The 27,875-nt window shown below is 43.3% G+C and overlaps 2 protein-coding genes across 2 annotated transcripts in view; one reads left to right on the forward strand and one right to left on the reverse strand.

Annotated features, from left to right (window-relative positions):
• Window positions 1–278: 278 nt before the first annotated feature.
• On the reverse strand, window positions 279–4,884 carry LOC119460760 (protein jagunal). Its single transcript, XM_037721842.2, has 2 exons — window positions 4,704–4,884; window positions 279–3,254 (listed from the first exon to the last, which is right to left on the reverse strand). The coding sequence occupies exons 1-2, from the start codon at window positions 4,790–4,792 to the stop codon at window positions 2,762–2,764; spliced, it is 582 nt and encodes a 193-aa protein (XP_037577770.1). The 5' UTR covers window positions 4,793–4,884; the 3' UTR covers window positions 279–2,761.
• A 179-nt stretch (window positions 4,885–5,063) lies between these two features.
• LOC119460758 (X-linked retinitis pigmentosa GTPase regulator-like) overlaps window positions 5,064–27,875 on the forward strand; it is a 34,010-nt gene continuing 11,198 nt past the window's right edge. The window contains exons 1-10 of the mRNA XM_037721839.2: window positions 5,064–5,279; window positions 7,379–7,504; window positions 8,784–8,876; window positions 10,129–10,191; window positions 11,574–11,732; window positions 15,783–15,932; window positions 18,566–18,727; window positions 20,990–21,148; window positions 26,432–26,559; window positions 27,014–27,142. Coding sequence (XP_037577767.1) covers window positions 5,249–5,279; window positions 7,379–7,504; window positions 8,784–8,876; window positions 10,129–10,191; window positions 11,574–11,732; window positions 15,783–15,932; window positions 18,566–18,727; window positions 20,990–21,148; window positions 26,432–26,559; window positions 27,014–27,142 — 1,200 coding nt within the window. The 5' untranslated portion in view covers window positions 5,064–5,248. The remainder of the gene's footprint in view (window positions 5,280–7,378; window positions 7,505–8,783; window positions 8,877–10,128; window positions 10,192–11,573; window positions 11,733–15,782; window positions 15,933–18,565; window positions 18,728–20,989; window positions 21,149–26,431; window positions 26,560–27,013; window positions 27,143–27,875) is intronic.

The following is a 27,875-nucleotide window of genomic DNA, read 5'->3' on the forward strand; positions in this document are numbered from 1 at the left end:
ACATTTCAGGCAAGGTTCAAACTTAGATCTCTGCAGGAACCATTACTTGAACACATATTAAGTGATCTTTTAATGAACACTAAATTTGCATCTAATGCTGAGCTGGTGAAATAAGCAGACATGAACATTTTTTCTTAGCACTTAGATCTCAGTCAAATGCTGGAAGTCAGATTATGCTCAATACTACTTGCCTATTTCAACATTTTGGTTTTACACAAAAATGTTTTTATTCTCACAGCACAACCGAAGACCTTTGACGGAAAGTGCACAAGTACCAACAAACAACTGGAATAATTTATTGCGCCATGGTTTCACACATTCACATTGTCACAACAGTTGGCAGTAAGAAGTTGGACAATGTATCATTCCGTTTTTTAGTAATGAAACACACCCTGCAGCATTCACAGTCCGCACACCTGTGCAAGCCCCAAAGCAAGCCCGCCAGAGTAACAGGAGTATCTGAAGTTTCCTTCCAACAAGAGCACCAACAGAACCACACTGGCACATACAAGAAATCACTCCACAGCAATGCCCACATATTGAAAGCTACCAGGGATCCTGCACACACATGTGCACACAATAAGTCATCACACCACGTGGAAACATCACACAAATGGCAGCCATTTTCAAGTTTTCCATTTCTCCAAGCAATCACGCAAACACCCTCTGTCAGCACATTATAATTTTATTTTGCACACACTAGGCCGCAAAAAATAAAATAGTCTCGGGTTTCAATGCTGTTCCCAGCATACAACGGCATTTGGCAGGGACGCCTCTGACCACTAGTCTTGTAGATTTGGCTGCACAAGTTGCATAAGCAAAGTGTGTGAAACCTGGTCATATTACTCAGTTACCTTTGGGAAGCAGCCATTGAAGACCTGGTGATTTACTCTAAGCACACTTCCCCCACTGGGTCTGCCAATACATGGCTCGCCAAAGTGCCTATGGGGACAATTTTCTTTCATATTAACATCTTTATACGCTTGTTAGAAGATTACTGCTTTGACTGAAGTAGTGATCAATTTGTTATTTATATCCGATCTCTGCATCTGCTGCAGTTTTCACGGTGCTAATAGTGTACAACATAGTCTAATATAAAAGGGTAGAAAGCAAAGGTAAGAATATGCATGAATGGCAACATATCTTTACATCTGCCCACACTATAGAGCTTTGCAATGACTTTGCATTTTCTTCTTGTGCAGTTAGAACAAACAGAACACTGTTTCACCACCCATGCCAATGGCATATATATTTTGGGTGAAACCAAGACATTCTCAAAGTAGCAATGCAATGAGTGATAAGCATGCTGTTGTTACTATCTGAAGACCAATTTTTCCACCAAGCTGTGCAAGAAATTAAAACCTGCAGGAGTGATGAAAAAGCAAGTTGTTTGAGTCATAACCAATGCAACTATTATAGGCTCCCACATTTAAGACTGTGCTAATCACACATGGGAATACAAAGCTTTACTATTATAACATGTACAAGGCTAACATAAGGCACACAGGAAAAGCTTCAAAGCAAGGCAGCAAACCTGCCAGACATGGCCGCAACACCGCAATAATGTTAAGATTTATGCCTGTAACTATTCTTGGCTCCTCCCAGGCTTGTTACAAGAACAGAACCTTCTTAATAGCACCAAGGACTGACCTACGGTACATCATATGGAGGAGCTGCATGTCTTATAATCCTGATAACATAACCAAATACCAGAAATTAAAAGAAGGACCAATGATTCACCAAGCTTGAGCAGTGCCAAACTACAATGGCAAACATCTTGAGGGGCTGATGTCTTAGTGAGCTTACCAGTGTCAACTTCAGCACAAGCTTGTGTATATAGATGTGCATAGGAAGAACATCCTCATGACAGTTTTTTGTTTTACTTGTGAATTGTTCCTGACACCACAGAACACAGAGCTTTGTGCACATGGACTAGACACCAGGAAGGCACAACACACACAAAACAGATGCACATTCCCGTGGTCCCCTGGAAATTGTCAGGAGACGCCACACTCCGAGAACGGTCGCTTCTCCCCGCAAAAGTTGCTGCAAACGTGTCTTCACAGAGGATGCATAAGAAACTATGGTGCACCACAGCAGTGCCAGAGTTCCCAGTTGCCAAGGTTTTCCCGAGCTGTAAATTCCAGCAGGTGATGCCAGGGGTTGAGTTACATAAATCTTCGGTTCGGTATGCATAGGGAGCACTTGCACATGACAATGAAAACAAAAGACACAATACATATACTAACTACAACTTAACTGTGGGCATAGAAAACAGTATGGCACAGAATACTACTGTAATGTCTTACATTGAGCAAATCTCATTCAACTGTAGCCATCGTATCTGCACTTAATAAACTTGACTTATTTAAGGTACACTGTCTTGTCGGAGAAACTATGACTTAGGCATACAGAGCTAGGAAGCCTGAAGCAAGCACTGCAACACTTTATTCCGATAGCATGATTTTGGACAAAAAAGGCCGTGCTGGAAGAACACACAATGGGGTAAATAGAAATGGCAGTAGCTGACAGTGTGTGTAAAGGCTCCTGAGTTGGGTAGAAGGGTTTGCACTGAGTGACAAGGCGGCTGGCTCACTGCAGCTGGCACTTGGTCAGCAACCGACAACTGTGACACTGGTCCAGTGCACTCCACACGTGTATGGACAGAAAGAAAAGAAGGAAGACTGCTGCACAGGGTCAGCCATACAGGACGCTGCAATGAGTGTGCACCCCCGCGGAGCAACGTGGGCACGTAGCATGGTTACTTGGCCTTCTTGACGACTGTTCCACGTTGCCAAGCCAGGATGAGCCTTACGCCAAAGTAGAGTGAGAACATGTGGGCCTGGAAGGCCACGGTGAGGAAGGCATACCAGAGGACTGCCACGGGGTAGCCCTGCCACAACTCAACACCTTCGACGGCGTGACCATGCTGCACAAAGCCGTACATGTCGCGGAAGAAGTAGGCTGCAGCTCCGATCACGGGACACAGCCCCAGAAGGAACGTGCCGGCAACATACACCTTCATGTTGCTCGCACGATTGCGGCGTATAGCTGTGAGGCCCGGCACCGTGAAGACCAGGCTGGCCAGCCAGACCCACTCCCAAAGCAGTGGCTTCGGGATATACAGCTCCTCCAGCTCAAGGATGAAGATGTCCAGCCGATCAAGCACGTCCTCGGCTAGCTTGGCGCACATGGCCAGAAATAGGAAGAAGTGCAGCAGCATTGCAGTCTTTAGTCGCGTCTTGTAAATGGCACTGCAAAGCACAGGAGGTAGTACAACGGAATATTCAGTTCTGAAAAATTGATCAATAGCACTGTAAAGAGCATTTGTTGGTGACAAAAGCAAAAACCCATTGTCATAGGAGACTGTACATCTAAACTCTCTGTTTGCAACGAGGCTTTTGGAGTTTTTAGGTCTGTGCCGAACCCCATCAGCATAAAAAAAGCTGACAGCAATGACATTTTGGCACAATTTCTGACCCATATCTGTATACAGGGCCTCAACTAATTCAATAACGAACAGCAAGTAATATAGAGCATATTTATATAGATAAGAGTTAGCATTCAGCTCTTTTTCAGAGTCCTCTTTAGGCTGTGCATTATATAACTGCATCTACTGTCACAAGTGCTGTACTTGTGCGAAATTCACAGTTATGCTTGACGTAAACACCACTAAACGGGCATATAGCTTTTCACCACACGTTCGGCTTAGAGACAAGGAGGCATTGACAGTGCGAATCCCGAGGGCAGCCACGCTTGCGGTGCAGTCGTAAGTACGCATATGACGCTTGCAATTTATCCTAAACATTACAATGCTATGTTTTATCATAGGATGCATTCATAAATGCTGTTCAACGAAGCCGACTTTTAGCTGTAAACAAAACACTACGCGGAGAAATCCTTCCACGTCACGAAGCGCGCATCCAATCACTGCGACTGACAACATCGCACACGAGGAGCAGAAGCGAAACCAAACTGCGTTGAGGTCAGTCTGGCAATGTGTATTGTAATCGTAGCATTTTTGGCTAACGAGAGGAATGTGAAACCAGGTTATTGAGTACTTGACGGGTCATCGAGCAATAGATGTCAAATGCTTCGGTGCAATGTCCATCACCTAACTAGCATAGTGTGGAACAAGTGTACGTTGAACGCCGAAACCACATCTATCACCACTAACATGGTCGCATGAAGTACATGTCCAGTACCCTCGCGACATTGAGGTAGGTATTCCATTTATCATTATCAACCGTACGACAGCAGTGGAACATTGAGATCGGAGCGTCCCGGCATGAGGAAAACCGTGACAGCTGTGAACTCATAGTGGTAAATTCGATCGATTGCGTGAAAATCCAACTAGGTAAAGTCGATAACCTTAATACGTTTCGTCGCGATGCAATTGGAAGCAGCGTAATACGGCAGCAGTTTCGGCCAGCTTTCTGCAACTAGGAAAACCTCTCCAACGTGATGCCACGTATTGCTTGCCGCGCAGCATAACGTGATCCCTGCAGTTGCCAGCAGCCGCAGACGCCCAATATCGCCATATTCCTGTGAAATTACACAATACACCGGGCCGTAAATGTTGTTCTATCGCCAAATCCGCTTCGATGCCTTGTTGTAGTAGAAGTTATTCTGGCCGTTCCTAATATTAGCAACGCTTGCTAAGGGTATTTGCTCGAAGACAATTGCTCGGCTAGACAACTAACCTGATCTGGTAGTGCGATGCCACTTTTTGTCGATGGTTGAAATCGCTGCCATCAGTGCCGCTAACGTGAGTGCCACCTCGAGATGCCATGCTTTACGTTATTCGTCGTACAAAATTTGAGGAATCCTTGATCGAGGTCGGCAAGACGACATCGTCTCTTTGCCGGAAGCGCTGCAGCGCTTCCGGTAGAACGGTATAAAATAGGCAACTAAAATAGCGATAATTGCGTATCAAAAATAATTATTGTTGTACCAAGTCACACAATAAAATTTTGTAGGAATGATCTGTTGTGGTTATAATGTTTTCTTTTATGTAACACTCCCTAGCTACGAAACTGTTCATGGTTGCTCTACGTACCGTCGGCCAAATCCACTTATGCAGAAGAGAGCTTAGGGAGGGTGCATTTTATTTCATCCTTTTGCGTTCTTGGGGTTGCGTGCATGTTTCATCCCGAATCGAACTGTATCTACGAGTTTCGTGCCCTTCCCCTGTAGCCTCTTTTAGATTTGTGTCGACTGTTCGCCGTGACCACTTCGAAAAGTGAAAATGACAGCTGATGAGGAAGAGGACATCCCAGGTAAGCTCGCTCCCATTGCTACCTATGAGATGCTCGCGTCTCGAGCTCTCACATCGTGTTTCTACGCGCGTGTTTCGGCCCCAATTGTTGTGTACCTCGCGCATTTGTGCGTATCGAACGGTTCGTCTTTCTTTTCTGTTTCGATCCGTCTCACCGAGGCAAGACGATCAGGGCGTGGAGCGTGCTTCTCCGGTGTACCGCTATGCGGAGATGACCACTCCTACGCACGTCGCAAACGGGTTCGCAACATCGGTCGCTATGCAGACCGAACCGCGACGGACACGCTCACGTCTTAGCGTTTCCGGGAAGAGCACGCTTTTCTTTATTTTTCACGGTCGTGTGCGCGATGTTTCGAAGCGCGCTTCGGCGTAGGTCAGGGTGAGCGTAAACTGCGCCCCTTGTACGCGCATGCGCTAGTCAAGATTAATTACGGCGGGCGCTCTCGAGAGGGGAGGGGCTGCTTGGAGGGAACGCGTCGCTACGGTGCTGCTTGAGCGATTTCCCTCGCACGCGTCGCGGCTTGCCCGATATTCTTCCTTTTCGCGAGCGGAAGAGGGTCGCCGCCGTCGTTGCTAACTGGCAGCGGTGCGACTCCCTGCCGTCTTACAGAATACTTATTTTGGAATCGGGCCAAGGTTGCTTGATTGTGACAGAGCGGGGGTGTGGCCAATGCGCCTTTTTTTTTTTTTTTCAATTCTTTCTTTCTGCGCGGTATACAGCGCATCGACGCAACGACATCGCGTCGGTAACGCTCGCGTACGCGTAGCGGTGCTCGGAATGTGGTTGAGCGCGTCTCCGCATTGGTGTACACGGATCCCGTTCCGTTCTTCTTGTAGGGCTTACCTCGTGGTCATTTATAATGCACGTGCGTCGCGCGGCTCACCTGAGTCCGTCGGCACGCCTCGAATGATGCGATATTACATGATGCCTCTAGAATAATTCGAGAGCTGAATCCAGCATTACTATAATGGCTCAATTATGCTGGCTGTACTACTTACTATTATTCAAATTTATTTTTGCGGCATATGTGTCATTACTTAATATAACTTAATGTCTTACAAATATGTTTCGAAAAGCTTCAGTCAATCAATCACAACGCGAGCGCTTGTGTTGTGTGTGTGTCAGCCCTCGTTTCTCACACCGCACCCACTACAAGATGCAATACCAGCTAGCCCAGTATTGCACCCCCTTTGCAATAAATCAAACCATTTACACTTCACTAACAAGGAATGGTCGCAAGGGGTGAAAACAAAAAGATGTGTGTGTGGCTAAGAGAAAAGGTCAGCAGGACTTACACATAAAAACATCTGTGAAACATTCTGTGATAATACACGTTCAGAGTTGGAGGTGGTACCACTGGTGATGGTCCAGTGCACGCAAGATTCTGTAGCGGGAACTGCCACGGGCAGTAAAGTTGCAGGCCCACGGGAAAGAACGTCGTACCTTTATTAACTATTGCCCTGCCTTTGCTAAACTGCAAAGTGCCAGAACCTCGAGAAGCTGCTATTTGTTTTAATCGGTTATTAATACTCTTAAATTTGGTTTGAGTTCTAAGCACAGGGAGGAAGTGAATTGCAGGGTAGAAACTACCATTTCTGCTGGTATAGTAGTAACAGAGCCAAGAGCATGCATAAAATGGTTGTGTGCGAAGACCATTATAAACTTTAAAAAGTGGCATTCATATACAATGTGTAATGCCATGCAGCATCATTAATGTGCGTGACAATGTTTCAAAATGTATGCAAATGTTGCACATTCTTGTTCATGTTGAGAGGTGCATGTTCTCCTGGGAAGAGAAATGTTGCCTAAAATGTTGCACAAGTGTACACTTTAAGTGCCTCTGTAACAAGGGCAGCACCAGGATATTTCTGTTAGGGGGTCAGCAGCACCCTCCTCCTCCCTCCCCTCTCCTCTGTAGAGCTGTCCCTGCTTTGCCACCCCATTCACTGTGCCTGCAGTTCTTGTTGGTTTTGAAACTTCATAATTCAGCTGAGCTGCACACTTCAGGTTAAATGAGAACACTTTTACTTATAGACACTTGCTAGGGTGCTTTTCGAGTAAACTGAAATTGTCAAACTTCTATTTTCTCGCTGTCAAAGGCTCCGGGGCAGTATGCACCTTTGGGAAGACCCGGTTCGCTGGCAACATGCCCGGAATGTTTTGGGTGAAAAACGATCCCGTCATTCACGTGGCCTGCGGGGACGAACACTCTGTCTTCATAACGGGTATGTCCAGCTGCATGGTATGCAATTCGTCTGGCAGTGACATCTGTTTCTGATGGCTGACGCCATTGCAGCTGCTGCACTGAAAACGTGTGCTCAACTGCGTGTAGCTTTGTTGCAACATTTTTTAACTATCTAATGTCTTTTGTTGTTATCACTGGGATAATAATACACTTGGCATGGCAAAGGATAAGAACAGAAAATAATTGCAAGAGAACAATTGTTGCACTGTGCTGAGCTTGATGTGTATTGGCAGAAACAAAAGTAGTGCAAAATATAATACATTCATTTGTGCATAAAATCTGATACTTTCTGCATTCAGTAGCTGTGTCAAATAACTATGGGGCATTTGACACAACATACAGCTGAAATTGGTAGGCTTTTGTGTGTACGTATGAATTGGTATGCTATCTTATACATACAAGGTGGGCTAAATTGTCTGATCAGTTGAAGTTGATATCTGTTGATGTTGAAAAAGTACATGTTGAAAGCATCATTCAGGAGCATGTAGCGCTGTAGCACCTTAGTGGCCTGAGGAAGACATAACCCCTTGTTGAAACTTTAGCTCCAGGCTGAGGCTTCCCTGTTTCGCTCACTGTTCAATTCAAGGCAAGTGTTGCTGCAACTGCTTTGTCTTGTATAGTGTATACGTTATTTTTATCCCTTTTCATCATCACTTTAGCCTGTAAGGGCACCTGTTGGGTATTAAATACAAGAGGGCATGAGCTACAATCTTGTGAGGAAACCAAGACGACAAACAAGAGTGCCCAAGAGATGATAATGATCAGATGAAGGTGAAGTTCAGGTGTAGCGCTTGAAATGTAGACAGTAATTGATCAATATTGACAAGTGATGATTCAGTGAACTTCTGCAAAGAAGGAGAACAGTACAATTTAAAAACAGCTGAGTACGAAAGATAACAAAATTAATGGGAATGAAGGTATCAATGTTAGCTTACACCAAAAGTGTGCAGTTTGATACAGCCTTATATTTTGAATAAATTCTATTAAATGATGATTTGCATCTCAACTGGGAGCATAGCTGTCAAGTCAAATAATGCCTCTTTGAAAGGACACGGGCAGGTGCCTTTGTCCCTTAATTATCTTGCATTCAAACGTCACTGTTACTGAGGTAAGTGTTGACCTTGCTCAATTAAAGTACAGACATGAGCTTGTTGTTTAGTGTGGCAAACGTTCAACTGCCTGTTCTCACGTTTTCAGAATGTAGCCAGTGCTGCTCTTTTTTATGTGCTATATTGTTTCTTGTTTTTTTTTTTTCCAAGCGGGAGGGCGTGTATTCAGCTTTGGCAGCAACGAGTACGGCCAGCTTGGGCATGGTCACAAGAACACAGTTGTGCGGCCCAAGTGTGTGAAAGGTACTTGTGAGATACATTCATTTTATCTGCATTCCTTAAACATCAGGTGCAGGTGACCATGTTTTGATGTACATTGTTCCTGATTGAGAAATCTTGTTTCACTTGTGAGCTGATCAATTTTACAGAATTGTCTGTGCATATGCCACATTCATATATAGCAGGTTTATTTTTAACCTATTAAAAAAAATTGTGTATGTAGCATATAGCGTAGTAGGACCTGCTCAGGTGGGTTACCTGAAGAGGTTGACATGCACAATAAATTGCCATGTCCAGTTAGCTAATTAAAAAGGTTCAGTAATTACCTTATTTCTTATTCACTTTAAGAGCATATATTACAAATGCAACATTGGAGCTGTACGGAAGTCATGTCTGCTGAGCAAAAATTCTTAGAGCAAGACCACTTTCGAGATACCCCTTATTGTCCTTAACTGCTTGAAGGAGGGATTTGGAAGGCTGTTGTCAGAAATGCCAATGGTGCGAGTCTTAAAACTTTTGCTAAGCTCAGACGACTTCACAGCTACGCTGCCTCAATATCGAAATTGCTTCATGTGCCCTAAAGGGAGCTAGTAATTATTAGTTGAGTAGGGAACCAATATTCCTAATTAGCTACATGGACATTGCAATTTTTCATGCCGGTAATTTCCACCTCCTGCAGAAAGACACCTGAAAAGGCAAAACAAAGCTGTCTGTCACAGACAATAAAACAAGCAGTATGTATGCATTGCTTTGCTGCATTGCTATTTTCGAAATGGATACTATATCGTGAAAGAAGCGTGCAGACACCTACACAAGAGAAGAGAAACAGACAACACAAGCACCGTTTGTGATGTCTGGTTCTCTTCTCTTGTGTCTGTGTCAGCACGGTTTGTGTTGTCTGGTTCTCTTCTCTCACGTCTGTGTCTGCATGCCCTGCCTTCTCTTCTTTCATGATGAATCCACACCAACAAGCTCAAACTTTCTGTACTTCTAAGGATACTATGTATTGTGTAAATAATGGAGGTAGCTATTACTGGCTCTTCCAGCTAAACAGCTGCCCTGTTTGCCCTTAAACTTCACATGGAGGTGGCCTATTGCAGCACATTTGTTTTATATACCGCGTTTGAATGCATTATTTGCTTGTTTTACTTTAAATAAATAACTACACCACCAGGGGGGTTGCATCGCTACTGCTGCTTTTGTTGAGCAGAATCATTTTCCGTTGCTATGGTGAAAATTGTAGCTAAGTTACTCAGCTCTGAAATTTCTTTTTCAGCATTGAAAGACCAAAGGGCTGTTCTGCTAGCATGTGGACGGGCTCACACTCTGGTTGCCACAGGTAAGAACCTGAGTGTAGGTTTAGTACTGAGTGTATTACCGTACTTTCCTTAATTGTAGCATTCAGTCAATCTAAGTGAGAACCATTCCCCCTTTCTTTATTGTCAGGACAAAAGAGCAAAAAAAAAATTGCATTTGAATGATATATCCTGCCATGAATCTAAGCACCTCTCTACTTTGGTCATCATGGACATTCTATAAATAGGGCTCTTAGGTTCAAGTAACTGGAGCATAAGCGAATTTGCCTCCATAAAACCTTGGGTGCGTAGACATTATTCATACCATAGGCCAATATTTAAGGTTTGCTTTCGCAAATAATAGCATGCTTTTTGGTGGATTTGTTATTTCAGAGAAGTTTGTCATAGACAAACTTTTCTGTCAACAAAAGTCTGTCATAGACATTCAATTATAATGCTTCACAGGTCTGGCTCACGTGTGATATTTGTCATAAGTTCGCCATGGTGGCTTAGTAGCTTTCGCATTCTACTGCTAGGCATCACGTCCGCATTCTAATGGGGGTGGAATGGAACAATGCTAGTGCACTGAGAATATGTTGCACATTAAAGCCCCTCAAGTGGTCGACTTAATCCAGAACCCCGCTTCCTTATGGTGGCACTCATACCTGTACTGTGGCTTTAGGACATCAAAATCCATTGTTAGATATTCCTCACAATGGAGGCACACAAACATTTTACTGGTTTATCTTGTTCATGTATATAGCAACGTGAATATACTTTTTAGCATCGTGATATGGTAGTGTTTCAACATGGCCTTACCAAAATTGTTATGTCCCTTTTTTTTTAAATTCCCTTGTGCCATAAAGTGCCGCTGTTGTTTTTATGACTGAAGTATTTTTCTTCCACAAATAACGATGAGCAACTTTGTTTGTGGGTCAGAAATTTATTGTGCACTGCCTCCCCCCCACCCTTCCCTTCATTACTGCTGCACTTCTAATTCTTTTCGTATTTTCAGTCTTAGTATTGTACAATTTCATGTTACAAATAATAGAATAAAATTTGTCTGGAGTAGATTATGTGCAAGATTTGCGAGTGCATTCCTACATACATCTTGCCTGAACCAACCAGTATGGTGGGCCACAGGATAGAGTAGAAAAAAAGGCATCAATGTGCAGGCTGTGCCACCATACCTGCTGCCCACCGTTCCATGCACTATCAAAGCTTTAAAGATGAAAACACATCTCTCAGAATCATTGGTGCTGCTAGCAGAAGCTCGGCCATATTGTTTAGGGCAAGTCAGACCCATCGGAAAGCCTGCTGGCGAAAATTTCACATATTGCCTGTCAACGGGTGCAAAGGCAGCATTTTTTCTTGAAAACCACCCCTTGATAATACATGCGCCTTTCTGCCCTTCCTGTGGTGTCAGATGATCACAAGGTGTACGGTTTCGGCGTCAACACGGAACACCAGCTGGGCCTCAACTCTCAAGAGTTTCAACATGCGGAGCCTGCGCTAATCACTGCACTCAGCGGGCTGCAGATCAAGCAGCTGGCTGCCGGGGCTGAGCACTCCGTGGCACTTACAGGTATGTGAGAGAGCGTCAGTTTTCATTGTGAGAGTGTCGGTCAACATAGTGAATTGCGTGTTGCTCAGGGAGTAAATTATAAGAACGCTAATTCCTGACGTGGCCACTGGCTCGTTCACAGTTGAAAAAGTGCTGGCTAATATTTTTGGAGTTGTGTTAACTCTACCACACCGCTGTTCACATGCAAAATGATGACACTTTAAAGTGTGAAGGTTGGGAAACAGTTATGTTTTAATTTTATACTAAAGTTGGTTTGAAATGCCAGACCTGGCATTGACATTATTGCAACGTCATACGTAGAGCAAAATTTGCTGACGTCGTGTTTCAATAAGGCTAGGTATGATGCATCTTTGGTTAGCAGCGCGACGACTGATGTGGGAAGTGAGAGCAGAAACAGGAAAGAGCGCTGACTTACAATTCTATTGTGCACAGAGACCAGGCTTGTATAACTTGCCATGGCACAACAGAAGAGACAGGAGGCTGACATGTTCACAGGTCTTCGCTTCCAGCATTACAACGGACAGTTCATATATCTAGATACTGCACTTCTTTATCATACTTACAGTGAAGCGGCACTTACACAACACTCTTAGGACTTGTGTATTGCATGCTCCTCAGTTATCTCTTCAGTTTGTTTGCTTTTTTGTTGTGGCTGATGATTTGTGTGTCTTTGAAAATCAGTCTGCAGTGATGGTCGCAGTAATGAATGTATAGATGGCTAGACACAGAGCTAACGACATGTTTGTTATGCTCTTTTAATTGGTTCATTGCGGTAGCGGCCCTCGTCTGTCCGATGTATTCACAACCGCAGGAAAGAGGGATGTTGTAAACGACATGTACTGTGCCTACAGCGAAGCGGTTCCTATGCTTGGTTTTACAACTTTATTTTTTCTTGGAATCACAGTTTATCTGCCTGCTAGGTGCAATAGTTTATATGGTGCCAAAAACACTACATCGATGCCAGCACGCTGACCTACTTTCTTGTGATTATAGGACGTGTGAATGTATGGTACGACAATGACTCTCATTCTGAGTTCTACTGGTTCAGCGCTGGTTGTTTTTTCTTGGTTAAGCAAGCTTTCCTCTACTGACATCAGCATATTGGGGGTATCTCAAATGCTGAAACCGTTGTGCCTGCTTTTTGAAGCTATTTCTCATTAAGTGGTGACATGACATTGAAAGGGAGTTTTTGAAGCACAGTTTAATGTTTGCCCAATTGATGAGCTTTGAATAAGCTGAGTAAAATAGCATGAGGGGTTTGTTATCATGATGTTAGTATAATGATGTTGCTAAAAAAGAAAGGGGGAGAGCTGTGCGCATTTTGTTGTGACAGCTAGCATGTGGCAGCCACTTCGATCGCGGGAACAGAGCGACCAGTGTGTTACGACATCATGATGCATACATGTCCCTATACTGAAACTGAAACTAGTTTGTAAAAACAAGCATTATAATAAGTTATATAAGGTGCTCCGATACTTAGCAGCATTTTTTCTAGGGCTTAGGCTTTGACCTTCATTTAATGGGAAAAAAAAGTAATAAATGTCATGTTAGTACTCTTAAGTCTTACTGCCGAGCAGGTATTTGGCAATCGTTTTAGTTGATGCCAGGTTTAGATGTGGTATTTGCCATGTCGTACAGAATGAGTGAAAAGTTGGCATCGCGTACTACATTGCCAGACCAAGAAAAAACGAACAAAATAATCTCTGTGAGCCAAAGCAAGTTCAGCAGTTACTCACAGACGTTATACACTGGAGAAGGCGTTGTCTTATCAATCTAATGATCTGGTGGTACTCATCGTCTCTGTCTTCCTACACTGTCATTTGCTCCCTCTTGTCCGGTGGATACTTATCACCTGTGGTCACAAGGTTAGCACATGACCGGAATTATTTCGAACAGATGACATTGGCACATTAGTGATAGTGAGAGCATTTGCTTGTTTGAACACTTGGATAGCAACTGATTGGACTGTGACTGCGTAGGGCATTTCTTTTTATCGTTAACAGAATTTTAAAAAATTGCCCATGGCATGTAGCACAATTCCACTTCTGGAGCTGCATTACTCTAAAACCGGCATTATTTGTACCAGAAATTGAAATGCATTATTGAAAATTTACCAAAACTTCACTAATTAACTTTTAAACTAACTTTCGGCACATATTGCAATTGATTAATTACCCGAGGTAGTCAAAATTAATCCAAAGTCCCCCACTACGGCATGCCTCATAATCGGATTGTGGGTTTGGCACGTAAAAACACCAAATTAAATTAAATTTATGAATTGTTTAATTAAATTAAATTTATGAATTAAATTTATGAACTCGTCATATCCACTTCGAACGAATTCGAAAGATCACAACAGTTCCAAGATATGCATTCCCAAAGCAAGCAACAAAATGTATTGGTGTCCCAGTTCTTTCTGATTTTCGATGCATAAAAAGATTATGTTTTGTTAAAGGGACACTAAAGGCAAATACTAAGTCAACGTGTACTGTTTAAGTACCATTCCAGAAACCTCACAACGTTTGTTTCATACAAAAAAAGACTTTAGTTTATGAGAAAATCGGATCTGAAGGGTTCGAATACCTTTATGGCAATTCAAATCTCCCGCCACGCCAACCGGGGAGTGGTGACGTTAGATATGCCATCACCGTAGGGTGTTTCTTTTTATCGTTAACAGAATTTTTAAAAATTGCCCATGGCATGTAGCACAATTCCACTTCTGGAGCTGAATTACTCTAAAACCGGCATTATTTGTACCAGAAATTGAAATGCATTATTGAAAATTTACAAAAACTTCACTAATTAACTGTCAGTGCGTAAGACAGCGTCCGACAGACGGCGGTACGGTGCGCCTCTGCAACTGCTTTTGGTCAAGTGGCGTGGAGCGTTCGCGCATCCCGCGACATCACATAGAAGTGGAATTCTCTGCTACTTGCAGTTTGTACGAGTTTCGCGAGTCAGCGAAAGCAGCGCAACACTACGCGATGATGGAACTACTGAAATGCGAAAGGGTGGGCGATGCAGAGTCAAGCGAAAACAAATCCTTTCGACCGCGCACCTCGTTGTAAACGGTGTAATCTGAATTAGTTCTTTTTTCTAAAAGTGAATTAGAAGTGGTCAAGTAGCATTTTTTTCTTATTCAATACAATACAATGATGTTTTTATAACGAGTGGTTGAGTATTAGTGACAGAATTTAAATGAGGAGTGCCTTCGTCATCGGGCAAGTAGTTGAATGTCCCAGGGAAGTCTCTAATCGTGTCCTGCATTTACCTCAATTTCTTAATTGCTAAGGCTCTGTTCGCGATAATATTGATGCCTTGACATAAGGGGGGTGCAAGGATCATAATACAGTAAGGATATATAGCCACAATAGTGTCAAAAACAAAATATAGGCAAGTAAAAGTTATGTATAAAAGTATAGCTTTGATATCTGGCCACATTATAATGGGTGTGGACTCCAAGAACGCTTTTACAAAATTGCTGATGATAATTTGGGCGCTACAATGAACCATGTAAAAATTCAAATAATCATAAGTCCGAAATAAAACAGTTGCCAGAAAATAAGTGCTGAATGTTTAATGAAAACTATATGAAGTCAATAGACGATAAAACCAAGGAAGGCATAGGGAAAATTAATCGCTCTTTTTTTTTTTTCTCTCTCCAACTGTAGCACTATTTATGAAAAAGGTTTAAATGTGAAATCAGCCTTAGATTGTTGACCAGGGAAAAGGGAAATGAAAGTGGTAGAAGAGATAAGTTGTTGAAGTTGTTGCCAGTGGGCGCTGAACTCACAGCCTGTGTGTGTGCAATGATCTACAGTGGTGGCTACAGTGGTGGCTGTCCCTGTATACACTTGGATAGGTATTTGTGTACATGTACTAAACCTAGAACTTGGAGTTTTAGCCAGCATCACCCCACCCCACAACCATGGCAAAGGATGTGGAGCATCCTTTATTGCTTGTTAAGTTCATATGGTTCTTTTATATAATCATTTAGTTTGCTGACACTGTTGTGTAGAGTAAGCAGTTCACTGCCGAAATTCATTGCAGACAAGGGAACGGCTTACGTCTGGGGTGGTGGCAAAGAGGGCCAGCTAGGCCTTGGGACCAAGACCACAGTTCCCTCGCCTCTGGAGCTCAAAGTGGACATCAGGATAATGTGCGTTTCTACGGGCTATTACCACACAGCCATTGTTTCAGGTGAGTGTCTGCAGCCTGCAGTAGCTTGTAGTATCATTGAACTCAAGAAGTCTATGGCCTAATTTACAAGACAGCACTCGCATTCTTTTTATTTTAACACGAAAGTGTTTTATTCCGGGGTCCACCAAGACTTCACTGACGTATTTCCGTCACGGAAATACGTCATAGAACATAATACAAAGAAAGAAACCAGAAGAAAAAGTTCCACAAACATGCAAAATTTGGGAATCGAACCCACGACCTCTCGGTCCGCGACGATAGATCGCCGAGCGTTTAACCCATTGCGCCACAAACGCATTCGCAGAGAGCTACACAGACGCGCCTTATATATCTAACACTCCTCCGTGTACCCGCGCTCTTGCTCGGGGCGGTGCCGCCGCCTACGAGCAGAAAAGAGAAGTACTGCATTATGACACTAAAGCCCGGGATACATGGAGCGAACTTTCTCGACGAACTTCACGCGTCAAGTAACGACGCGGCGACACGACGCAGGATGTTTGCTGTGTTGCAATACATGCGGCGAACGCCGCCGCGCGTTGGCCGCCGTGTTGGCGGCGGTCCCGGCCGCCCGCTTCGAACTGAATTTGGCGTTGTCCTTGTAGAATTCACTTAGTTGGAAGCAAATGACTGCGTAAACGGCTTTCGCTTAGTCTCAGGCCGCTTCGACGACAGAGTATTATGGATAACCTTGAGTAGTTTTCGAGATCGCTTCTCGTTTCGAACGCGTCTAAGCCTAGCGAAAGAAATATCCGATGCCAACGTCATCTATCGGGGAAGTCGGGAGATAGGCATGACGACAGCATGTGGCCTCTGAGATCAGAAGATTTCTGTTGAAGGTTGTTGTAGAGAGCTTGCACTGCTTGTCTGTTTCCTCGCAGATCAGCGGATATGGGATGTACAAATACAACGCGATTCCTGAGAGATCATACTAGGAACTACTCAATCGGTGCAGAGACATGCAGACACGGCAACACCAACGCGATTGCAGACGACGCGAAAAGGCGCGCGCGCGCGAAACACCAGCATGCATTGCGACCGGAACTAGTGCCTCCTGATTGGCTGTCGTCCACCGCTGCGCGCTAGACGCTTCCGGCGGCGGCGTTCGCCCGACGAAAATGTTTGGACAGGCAGATCGGCTGCGGACGGCAAATTTCTTGACGCCGGCCGTCGGACGTTCGCCGCCCGACGAAGTTCTTCGCTCGGACGCCGGTTATTCGCTCCATGTATTCCGGCCTTAACGCGCACCGACAGTGAACGCTTCGGTGGTCTCAGCACTACGACGCCTCGATGCCAGCATTCGAAGGGACGCTGGCATCAAGAAGCACTACCAACGCCACCTAGGTGGCGTTCACCGTACTCAGCACAGCGGAGCGTGGCCTCCGCAATTAGCTCTGAAAATGTTTCTGAAGTTGATCGCGGAGGCTGCAATTACGACGCGCTGTACGCGCTGATTTGACTCGGTGACGATTCAGTTACGTGCTTTGTCTTGCGCGTTGTATTAGTGTGTCAGTTACGTGCTTCGTCTTTCGCGTTGTGCTAGCGTGTGCAGCGTAGTGCAGCTTCCATATGCACGACGGTTGCTCATGGTCATCGACGTTGGTAGTCGTGATGGAGGAGACGTGCCACCAGGCGTCAGCGTGGGTGCATCAACGCCTAAGGGCGCTTTAGCCACAAAACACCAATAGACATTATATATCAATGTGCAATAAACATTACACTACTTCTGTGAAGACACGTTTCACTTTCGTGTTCTATACCGATTCCTATATAAGAGGGATCAACCACATTTTTTGACTCGCTGTGCAATGCTTACCCATTTCGCTTGCAAGTTTTCTTTGCTCGCAGCACAGTTTACGCAGCCTGTTTCCAAATCCATCTTGTTAGATGTTGGTCGCAATATAATCCAGATGTAATGTTATTGTTTATTAGTTCTGACTGAAGTTAGAGAAGTGTTATTGTGAAATGTTAATGTTCCAAGTCAGTTGAACTTTGTCTGTATGCATGTTAGTGGCCACATTCTTGCTAACGGACTGCAGGTAGTTGAAAGGTAGAGGAGCCCTTGATGAAACAAAAGTTTCTGGATGCCAAAGAGTTTGTTTGAAGCACTGCTTCTAGGTAAGCATAGCAGTTGCAAGTACAACAGGAAGACCTCAGAAAATTTTTAAGCACAGTGATAAGAGATCAACTCCAAAATATCATGTCACTGCAGAAAGTACAGACTTTGATGACGTGAGTGTTAAAAGTGCTGACTGCTGTCAAGACTCATCACTAATAACAATGCTTACAAATTATTGGTGAGTCTTAAACACTACAGTGATGGTAACGTGAAAGTGTGTGTTTGTGTAATCTACCACTAGTGCTAGTGCTGATCACAAAATAGTAACTGCAAACAGTGACAACAATGTACCTGATTGCTGCGAGGTGCAGCTATACAGTTTTGTGTATTTCTAGTATATTCATTATATGTCATCCATCCTGATTTACAGCCTAAAAACAAGTCATTCAAACCTTAGCATTGTTTTATAAAAGCATTTACCATTACACTTTGTCATAATTACCCATTGACGAAAATGGATTTTGGGACCTTTGGCACAGGCACGAGCAAGTCATAAGTTGTTGTCACCTTTTGACAGTTGATGGCATTTTGTACACGTTCGGCGAGAGGGATGGAGGAAAGCTTGGCTTACCAAAAACCCTGTGCTGCAAGCGCTACAACAAACCGACAGAGGTCTCGACAATCCCAGGAAAAATAGTCTCCGTCTCTTGTGGTGGGACTCACACAATGGCACTCACAGGTAGGCATCAGCGTGTTTTGCATCCCATTTTTTGTTATTTGTTCTTCCAGTCTGATGAAAGTATATTGAAGCTTTTTACCATCTAGTGGATGTACCCGTTGTTGATGAGATCTTTGTGAACTTTGCCATGTTTTTATTATATCAACATATATCATCTTATTTTAAGCAGAATGTAGCAGAATGAAGTTCCTGTCCTTTACACGAGGACACTATAACATAGTTTTAGTCTGAATAAACTGCCATGATCCTGCCTTTGCTTCGGCCTTGTGTACAGAGCTCCTTATGCACTGACTACACTGCTTATGAGTCTATTAAAATCTAATAAAGACATTCTTTTATTTTACACCAACACCTTCAAGGTTTCTCATCGTCCTCTGAAATTGTTCTTGTGTGATGGGCACACAGAAGTATTTAGTACACAGGCAGATGGACAGAGAGAAGACTGCTCAGAAACATGTTTAATGTCCACAGTGTACGAAGCAAAGAGGTTTTAGTGTTTATAGAATGCTATGCACAGATAAACTTTAATCCATTATCCATATAAGTAAAAAGCATAATCTATGCCATGTGCCTTTTCAGTGCTGTTACTGCATGGTTCGTATAATTTTGTGGTGCTGTTCACAGTTTAGTATTAGTACTTTACATAAACACTCCGTGAAATTCTGTTATACTGCAGTCACATGTGCACTTTCAAGTACCATTGAAATTGAAGATCATCTAAGAAATTGAGCCCCATTGGCTCACTTGCGTGAGCTCGCACAAAGTAGCATACGGACCTTAAGAGGGCCCTGAAACACTTCTATAACTAATCATAGCATGCCGCAAAATTTTTTCGAGTCCTTCAATTATAAGTGAAGTTATCAGACCGATATCCTGCCTAGTCTCTTTCTTTGTGTAGCTTCCGACGCTGTGTTGCATGCTGGAATCTACACAGCGGAAACGCTAAGTGGACAAAGCCCCGCCCAAAAGTTGATTGTCGCAGCACTCCATCTCTGCTGCAGACACTGTAGACTACGCTACGCACCACGCTGCTGCTATTTCGGAGGCCACACACAGCAGGTGCAGCTACACACTTGTTGTGTGTAAACTGGCAGTGCAAAGATGAAATGACTTTTTTTTTTTTTTTTGAGAGCGCAGATGTATATATGTTTCATTTATGTCACTAAATGTTATTGTGTGAAAATCAAAATTTCGAATACGAATCGAATACAAATTCTTAGCTTCGAATATCGAATAATGATATGCACATGCATTTCTTAGCAAGTTCGGTTACTTTTGTATGTTGGAACATTGCAATTACATTGACAATGTTAAAAAACTAGACTAGTAAGCCGTTATACTAAAAAATTGTGTATTTGGCTCATGTTAACTTGGAATATTTAGAAATTCCCACTAGCTGTCCTCGCGAGCCTATGCTTATTATACCGCATAAAATGCCCGTAAGCTCGGAGGCATTTGACCCTGTCGCAGTCGTGATTCATCGCACTTGCTGTCAAGCATTAAGCTCAGAATTGGAGGTGGCGCTTAAAAAAAGAGACTGCACCCTCGCTGTCTGCAAACCCAGGCCCCTTGCTACTCAGAGGCTGGCTTTCCCGCAATGTTTAGACATAAAATGGCTAAGTGTGCTTTACAGGCGCAATTTCGCTTGCAGCACGAAATAATCATAAAGTTCCACACCACATCGCCCCAATATTCTTAGATTAGACATAAACAAATGCGAGAGACCATGTTTGCTCCCGCACAGCCAGCAATATACTCGATTTGATTTCAATATTCGTTTCCAACCAAATATTAAACAATTTTTAAATATCTATTTTTCAAATCGAATATGAATATTAAAACATATATAATATTCGGTAATATTCGAACTTTTTGAATATTCGCACACCCCTAGTTATCAATTATGTATTACTGAGAATGCTCTCACGATCACGAAACTAGCCAGTAGTTTTGGTGGGCTTAGCTACTTGCGATGATGCTGCATGATGACATTGCGGAAGCGAGGGCGAGTGATTTCTTGCTGGTTTTTGACACGAGATTGTAATTTCCCCCTGCTGCATGCAGTGCAGTAATATTTGACTCGCATGTTCACCGTAGCCTCTACAACAGATTAGCAATTTTTTCTTACTATGTTCAAAAAGTGTTTCAGGGCCCCTTTGGTTTTGATGGGTCATTGAAAGCAAGCATGTGAAGGAGGTATTGCTTAGATAGCATTATAGGCTCTCTTTTTCATAGCACTGCATAATTTGTTTTTGCTTCTAGCTGAGGGCAAAGTGTATGCCTTTGGTGATGGTCGGAATGGCCAGCTTGGGCTGGGGAATAAGACATTGCAAAGCAACAAGCCACAGCTGATCCCATTTGTCGAAGGCATCAAGATTGCAAAAGTGGTCTGTGGAGAGAGCCACACTGCTTTTCTCTCAGGTGAGTTTGTATTTCGTCAGTAAGGTCTTCGTTTGTAGTATCAGGGAGGAAGACGTACTGTGGTCAGCGCCTGTATGATGTGAAAAAGTTGGATCACGTGCTTGAGTGTCAGCTTCAGCGCCGTCGCATACTTCTTTTTTCGTCTTACTGCCGAGGAATTTTGGTCGGTTGTAGTAGTAGTAGTAGTAGTAGTTCTACACAAGAGCGCTTGTTCTGTGTTTTGATTTTAACATTTTATATGCTCTATCAGAATATACAGTGTTTCTCCATGCTGACGTGGGTCAGATGTTGCTCTGCATACTATCGCAGAAACAGAAAGCACTGTAGCTTCTACAGAAGCTCCTTGGTTGTCTAACAAATTTTAAAGTGCGCATATAAATGTACAAAACAACAAGTTCCATTCGCAAGAGTGAAGCTGTCTAGTACTTGAAGCGAGATATATGCAACTAATGCAGCCAGTCATGCACGTGGCAAAACATCTTATCTCGTAAATCGACTATTGGTTCAAACATGTGAAGCGATCTTGCCATAGATGTTCGTAATTTATTGGCATGTTTTATTTTATTTATTTGATGTAACTTGATGCTGCAAGTCTTTTCGTCACTTAACTTACCAGCAATATTGTTGGTTGATAAGTCTCTGTAGTAGCTTAGTTTTATCACCTGTGTAATGTAGAACCTTCAAGATCAGCGCACGCCTTTATTAGCTCGCGTAGGATGCGTATTCGCATGTGCCCCAATGCGCGATAACAAGGACAATATCTTGCTGTAATTATTTGTTTTTAGTGTAGAAAATGCCTGAAAAGAACCAAAAAAATGTACGTAATTATGAAGGGAGGTGGGAAGTGGTCATGAGTTTGTTTTGTGCTGCAAAATTTACTTTATTTTATTTCATGTTTATATTATGTAGTAGTCAATGCCATCTTTATTTGCACTGCTGATGAAAAAGATGAAAAAAAAAAAAAACAAGTCAAGCACTTTTTTTTTTTTTCACTACGGCAATAACAAAATTCTGAGGAGTGATCTCTTGCCGATTGAGGTTGTCGAAAAATTCTTTGACCAGTTTGCTTTTGCATAGACCAGGTCTTGTTGCTGCATTCTAAAGAAACAATCCGATCAAAACAAGAACTAATCCCAGCCTTGGCTAGATATATTCCGCGATGACTGTATTAAAAAGCATTTAAAGGCACCAAGCAACTTTTTTCTTTCAAATACGACAGTCAGTACTATTCAACGACAGGGGGTACGTTTATGACCAATCAAAATAAATCTCCTAAAATCGCGGGGTAGAATCGCCACGCGAGCTCTTGCCACGGCAAAGCAATGTCACGTGACCCCGCTTTCGACGCAAATGCAATTGCAGTGCTGGCGCTCCCAGTAGTGGTCCTCGCACTCAAGTGCACACGTTCCTGAGCACAAGTTTCAAGCCTGTGTTGGCAGGTGTCAACAATCTGGCAATAATTACCCTGGCCTCCTCCATCATCATAATCAGTTATTTAAAGGGACACTAAAGAGAAGTACTAAATCAGATTATAATGATAAAGTATTGTTTCAAAACTGTGTTCTCATTAATTTTGCGATAATAGGTTGATTGTCAGAAGAGAAAATTAAGGTCAGTTTCTCTTTTTTTTTTCTTTTTTCTTTTTTTTTAATTCGCGCCAAAGTTCTTACGCCGGTACGTCAGCTTGACGTCACGGATTTCGAAGTATCTTTTTTCTTTTTTTTGCCGCATTGGCTCAGTAAAATTTCACATACTTGCAATATTCAGTTTTTGGCTCTTTTAGAACACATTGTAGTTTATCGTTACCGATAAAGAATTAACTAAGCCCTAGCAGACGACATCAAAAGCCATTGCATATTGGCAAACTGGTGCGGGGAATCTCAAGGCAGCATCACATCCCATCTTTCATTTCTGTCCCTATTCTGGTTTGTTAAGCATCTTCTCATGGTGTTGTAGAAGGGTAATTTACTAATACAGAGGAAATAATATTTTTATTTAGTGTCCCTCTAACCCTTAAAGGATTCAGGAGGAGCATTACATAAGGGGGGCGCAAGGAACATAATACAGTAAGGATATTATAGCCAAAACAGTGTCAAAAAACAAAATATAGGCAAGTAAAACTTAGGTATAAAAGTATAGCATTGATATCTGGCCACATTCCAATGGGTGTGGACTGCAAGAACGCTTGCACACAATTGCCGACGATAATTTGGGCCCTACAATGAACCATCTAAAAATTCAAATAATCATAAGTCCGAAATAAAACAGTTGCCAGAAAATAAGTGTCCTTATTTTATAAGTGACCTAAAAGAGCTTGTCAATGTGTTGCTGCATGTGCAAATGGGGATTCACCACAAAAAAAGTCTTTATTCCACAAGTAGTCAAGAAACACTTGTCAACGCATTGCTGCACATATGTGAGCTGCATGTGACCTGGATTTCGACCCTTTAACGCATTGCAGCTGCAGATAGATGGAAAGTGCCAAATAGCCATCCTCTGTCAACATGAGCAGAGGATGGCACTAAATCAGATCAGAATATGTTGCAGCATATAGACCATGCTGCAACAGAAAAATGATTGCAGGTTTATTCGCTGCAGTCATCGACCGACACTTCGAACATGAAGAGAGATAGACCATGCTGTGACAGGAGGTGCTGGCAACATATCAAAACAAAAACATTTGTAATGAAGCAGACGCACCTCGTGTTTTCGGTAGCAGCTAGAAGACGAAGTATAGTATCGGGAGTTCTCATGTTGAACTCCCTATGCAGGTTTCTGTTGCTCAATACGTGCTACATAAAAGTGGTTCTCCGAGCGTGAAAGAAGCCCGCGAATACACGCAAAATGCCTCGAGCGACCAGTCGCGCGGCAATTTTGCGTGTATTCGCGGGCTTCTTTCACGCTCAGGAAAACACTTTTATGTAGCACATATTGAGCAACAGAAAGCTGTATTGGGAATTTTTCATGTTGCTCTACAATTTTATCATTGACACTTTTCATATAATTATAAGATTTGAGAAGTTGATTAATTAATTAAGACTAATTATGTAATGAAGCGGAATACAAAAAATAATCTGAGTATCTACAAGCGACGGCAAAGGACATTACCTTGGTTCTGTCTGGCTGCATTGCAGTTGCTTATTTTTCAATCTTGGTGCATAATACAGTCGAGCCCGGCTGTATTGAACCCGTTTATATCAAATTATCCCGTATATCGAACAATTTCTAAACACGGTAAATTTACTTTGAGAATATATAGCAAAAGTTACTGTTACATCGAACGAAGATAGCAACGACAACCGATATATCAAACCCCATGTGCCTCAAAAGTGCCCCAGCATTTGGCTTTCCCTCGCGGTGGCGGGGAAAACTGCCGGCGCCACCCTAGAAAAAGTGGTTTAAACCCGGCTGTGCACGGGCGAACACCCTCCTGCAAAAAATGATCCTGGCCTGCTCGCAGCGCTTACAGCCAATCAGAGGCCGTCATGCTTTTTCCGAGGCGCGGAGGCGGTACAAGTGAGCGCCATTTTTCCTTTCTTTATGCTTGTGTGCCTGCTGTTGCCTCTTTTCCTCGAGTCCTCATTCAGCGTGGTCCGTGCTGGTGGTGTTGCCTGTTGGCGCTCTGTGAACTTTCTTGGCCGCTGTCGTCATGGCTTGTGCAAAGAGGCAGAATTTGCCGTTTGCCACGAAACTCGAAATCATAAATCGAGTCGAGCGCGGTGAGAAGAAGTCCGACCTCGCCGCCACGTACAAGATTCCAAGGAGTACCTTGAGTGCTATCCTGAAGAACAAGGCAGACATCAGGGCCAAGTCGGACAAAAGGCCAGGTGCCCGTGGCGCCCGACGTGTGCGCACTGCTGTGTACGAAGATGTCGTTGCGGCCGTTTACAAATGGTTTGTGGACGTTCGGTCGCGAAACATCCCAGTGTCCGGCCCTATGATCGAGCAGAAAGTACTTTTCTTATTGGTATGTGCCTTTGCGTGCCTAATCCTATAGCAGGCCTATATCGAATTATGCCATATATCGAACTAATAAACGTTTTTTGGTGAGTTCGATATACCCGGGTTCGACTGTACAGTGTAGACCGCTTATAACGTAAGTTGCTGGAGTCGCGAATATCCGCACCATAAGTGGTGCCGCACTATAACCAAAACAACTATTTTATTGTGATAATGGGCACTCCAGGCGCATTTCTGCCGTCACTGTCATTGTACTCTAGGTTCCGTATTTGCTTACTAAATAAATTAACAAGCACGGTGTCACGTGCGCACAAGCAAACATGAACACATTTCGCTCGATAACCATTTAAACAAACTGTCAAAATGCTCGAGTGAAGAAGCACGGCGAGCGAACTGACCTTCGTGCTATCATGCCTCTCGCTTCAATGCGACCTATAAGCGGCGAAAACACGGCGCGTGGCGGACTTTCCCCGTCGCAGATTGCTTTCAAGATAGGGCCAAGGTGATCGTATCGCCGAAGTGGATCGTCGCAGATTACGTCCTGCTTCGGTCCACTGAAACCGTTCCCGCATTGCTTTGCTGGCGAAAATCCTCTCCTTCTGTTTGCGCCAGTCCCGAACGCAAGTTTTGAATTCTCCGAACGCCCCTGATGCGGCCCGATTTCCTGTCCGTCTCCGCACACATGATCACTTTCCTTTTAAATGCAGCATCATGATGAACTCAGTACTTCATGCTGATAGAGCAGATGCAGAGTACGCGAAGACAGACAGTAGACTATTGCCTAAGCACATGTACTGCAGCACATGGAGGAAGCTACGGTAGCTAGGCTCGAAAGTAACTAATCTCGACGCGCGTGCGAGGTGGCCATTTTGAAATGTCGACGGCTATATGGTAACGCATATTTAGGGTCGTACTCGATTCTAACGCGCACGCAATTTTTGGACCTGTTTTATCGGAAAAAAAGTGCACGTTAGATTCGAGTAAATACGGTATTTGTGGCTTGAGGGGAGCAGTTTGCCGTCTAGGTTGATGGCCAAACTTCCAGGCAGCCGCACTGTAACCGGTATTTCATGTCCCGCAAATGTACTATGAGCGGTACATGTATACATAGAGGGCTATGGGAAAATTAGCGGGAGTCTGAAAAGACCGTATTATATCCGGTCCTGCACTATAAGCGGTTACGTTATAAGTGGTCTATACTGTAGTTGGGACAGCCTGTATGAATACACATACGACTTCAGCACATTTCTGCACTAATATATCATATTTATATTCATGCCTACACACGCTTTCAACTACCTCTTGCTTTCTTTTACTTTTCAGACAAGAGGCAGCTTCTGACATGTGGAGATGCTCGCCACGGGAAGTTGGCACTGATTAGTAATGATGTCTCTGCGAACCAGTTTACCCCCGCCCTGGTCGAGGAGCTGCTTTCATACCAAGTCCAACAGGTGAATGGGAAATGTTGTCGCGTATCGTTTTATGCCAGGTATCCTGGTACTCAGTAAATTTGGGGGGGGGGGGGGGGTCACGTGTCTGGTGTGCTCACGTCTCTGACCAGCTCCTCATGTGGCAATGGCTAGAGCTTTTTCTTCTTTCTTTACTTTGTTCAGAAGTTTAGGGCTCACATGATATATGATTGGCTGATTGCCATGCTGTAATTCTATTTATTTGTGATTGCCTGTGCTTGGATGCAGCATTTGCAGTAAGTCCACGTACACTTGCTTATAGTGCTTTATCTAGTAGTAGTAGTAGTAGTAGTAGTAGTAGTAGTATTAGCTCATTTTCAATAGACCACTTGCAGTTCAAGTTTGAGTAAGTTCAGATAGAAATCACCAAGAACTCGCCAAGTTAGCATGTCCTTTCACTCCGTGATGTCACATCTTATTTCTTGGATTCTGCTAGGTTGCTTGTGGTGGCTGTCATACGCTGGTCCTTGTCATTCCTGGTTCTGGCCAGGAAGTCAATGCAAACAATGAGGTTGGCGCTACAGGCGATGTCAACGGGGCTCGTGCGAAGAGGCGTCATCGAAAGGTATGCAAATTTCTGCTCTCCTTTGAGGTGGCCTTTTAAGCATATATACGGGTTCCCTGTTTCATTCTTCGTAGGAACAGTATTCGGCTCATGTGTTCACCCTGACATTTTCTCTTGACTCCGCAAATGAATTTATGACCTTTGTTGGAAGGCCTCTTTAACTGGAACAATGCTCTGGCCAGATACGTGTTTGTAAAAGCATTGATTCTTTGGCCCATTGTGTGTTAAGTTTATGGTGTGTGGCCGTGTTACTTTTTCTATAGGCACAAGTCTGGCTCTTGTCGAGTTGTTGTGTCTGATGGCTGAGAATTGTCAAGCTTTGTGCAATGAGTGCCACTTCAACAAGCTGCTCCTTGAAAAAAAAGAAAAAGAGAGAGAGAAAATTGGGGGGGGGGGGGGGTCAGAAAATGACAAAATTTTTTTATTGTGTGTACAGTGAAGAAAGGCCTTCTCAATTTTCTCTGTGCATGATTTGCCAGTAAACTCTATAAATGAGAATTATAAGTTTGGGTGCAGTTCAACTGTTGACAGCAATGAGTGCTAATTTCCATAAAAACCTTGTTGATAACACCTAGACACAAAAGCAATTCTCTTCATGTGGCGACTGCTTTAAGTGAACAAGGAACCTTTTTCTTACATACAAGTAAGACCTCGTTGATTCAGATTTCGTGGAAGTGAAAAAAAAAAATGAAAAAAACGAATGTTGAATTACCGAGGGTATCAAGATAACAAT

The sequence above is a fragment of the Dermacentor silvarum genome, chromosome 8 (genome assembly GCF_013339745.2).
Source record: "Dermacentor silvarum isolate Dsil-2018 chromosome 8, BIME_Dsil_1.4, whole genome shotgun sequence".
Taxonomy (NCBI): Eukaryota; Metazoa; Arthropoda; class Arachnida; order Ixodida; family Ixodidae; genus Dermacentor; species Dermacentor silvarum.

Bases quoted from the DNA above. Each gene is read 5' to 3' on its own strand.
- LOC119460760 (XM_037721842.2), bottom strand. From the start codon at position 4,792: ATGGCATCTCGAGGTGGCACTCACGTTAGCGGCACTGATGGCAGCGAT. The intron at 3,255-4,703 runs GTTAGTTGTCTA...TGTGCTTTGCAG, and splicing joins GCATCGCACTACCAGATCAG to TGCCATTTACAAGACGCGAC.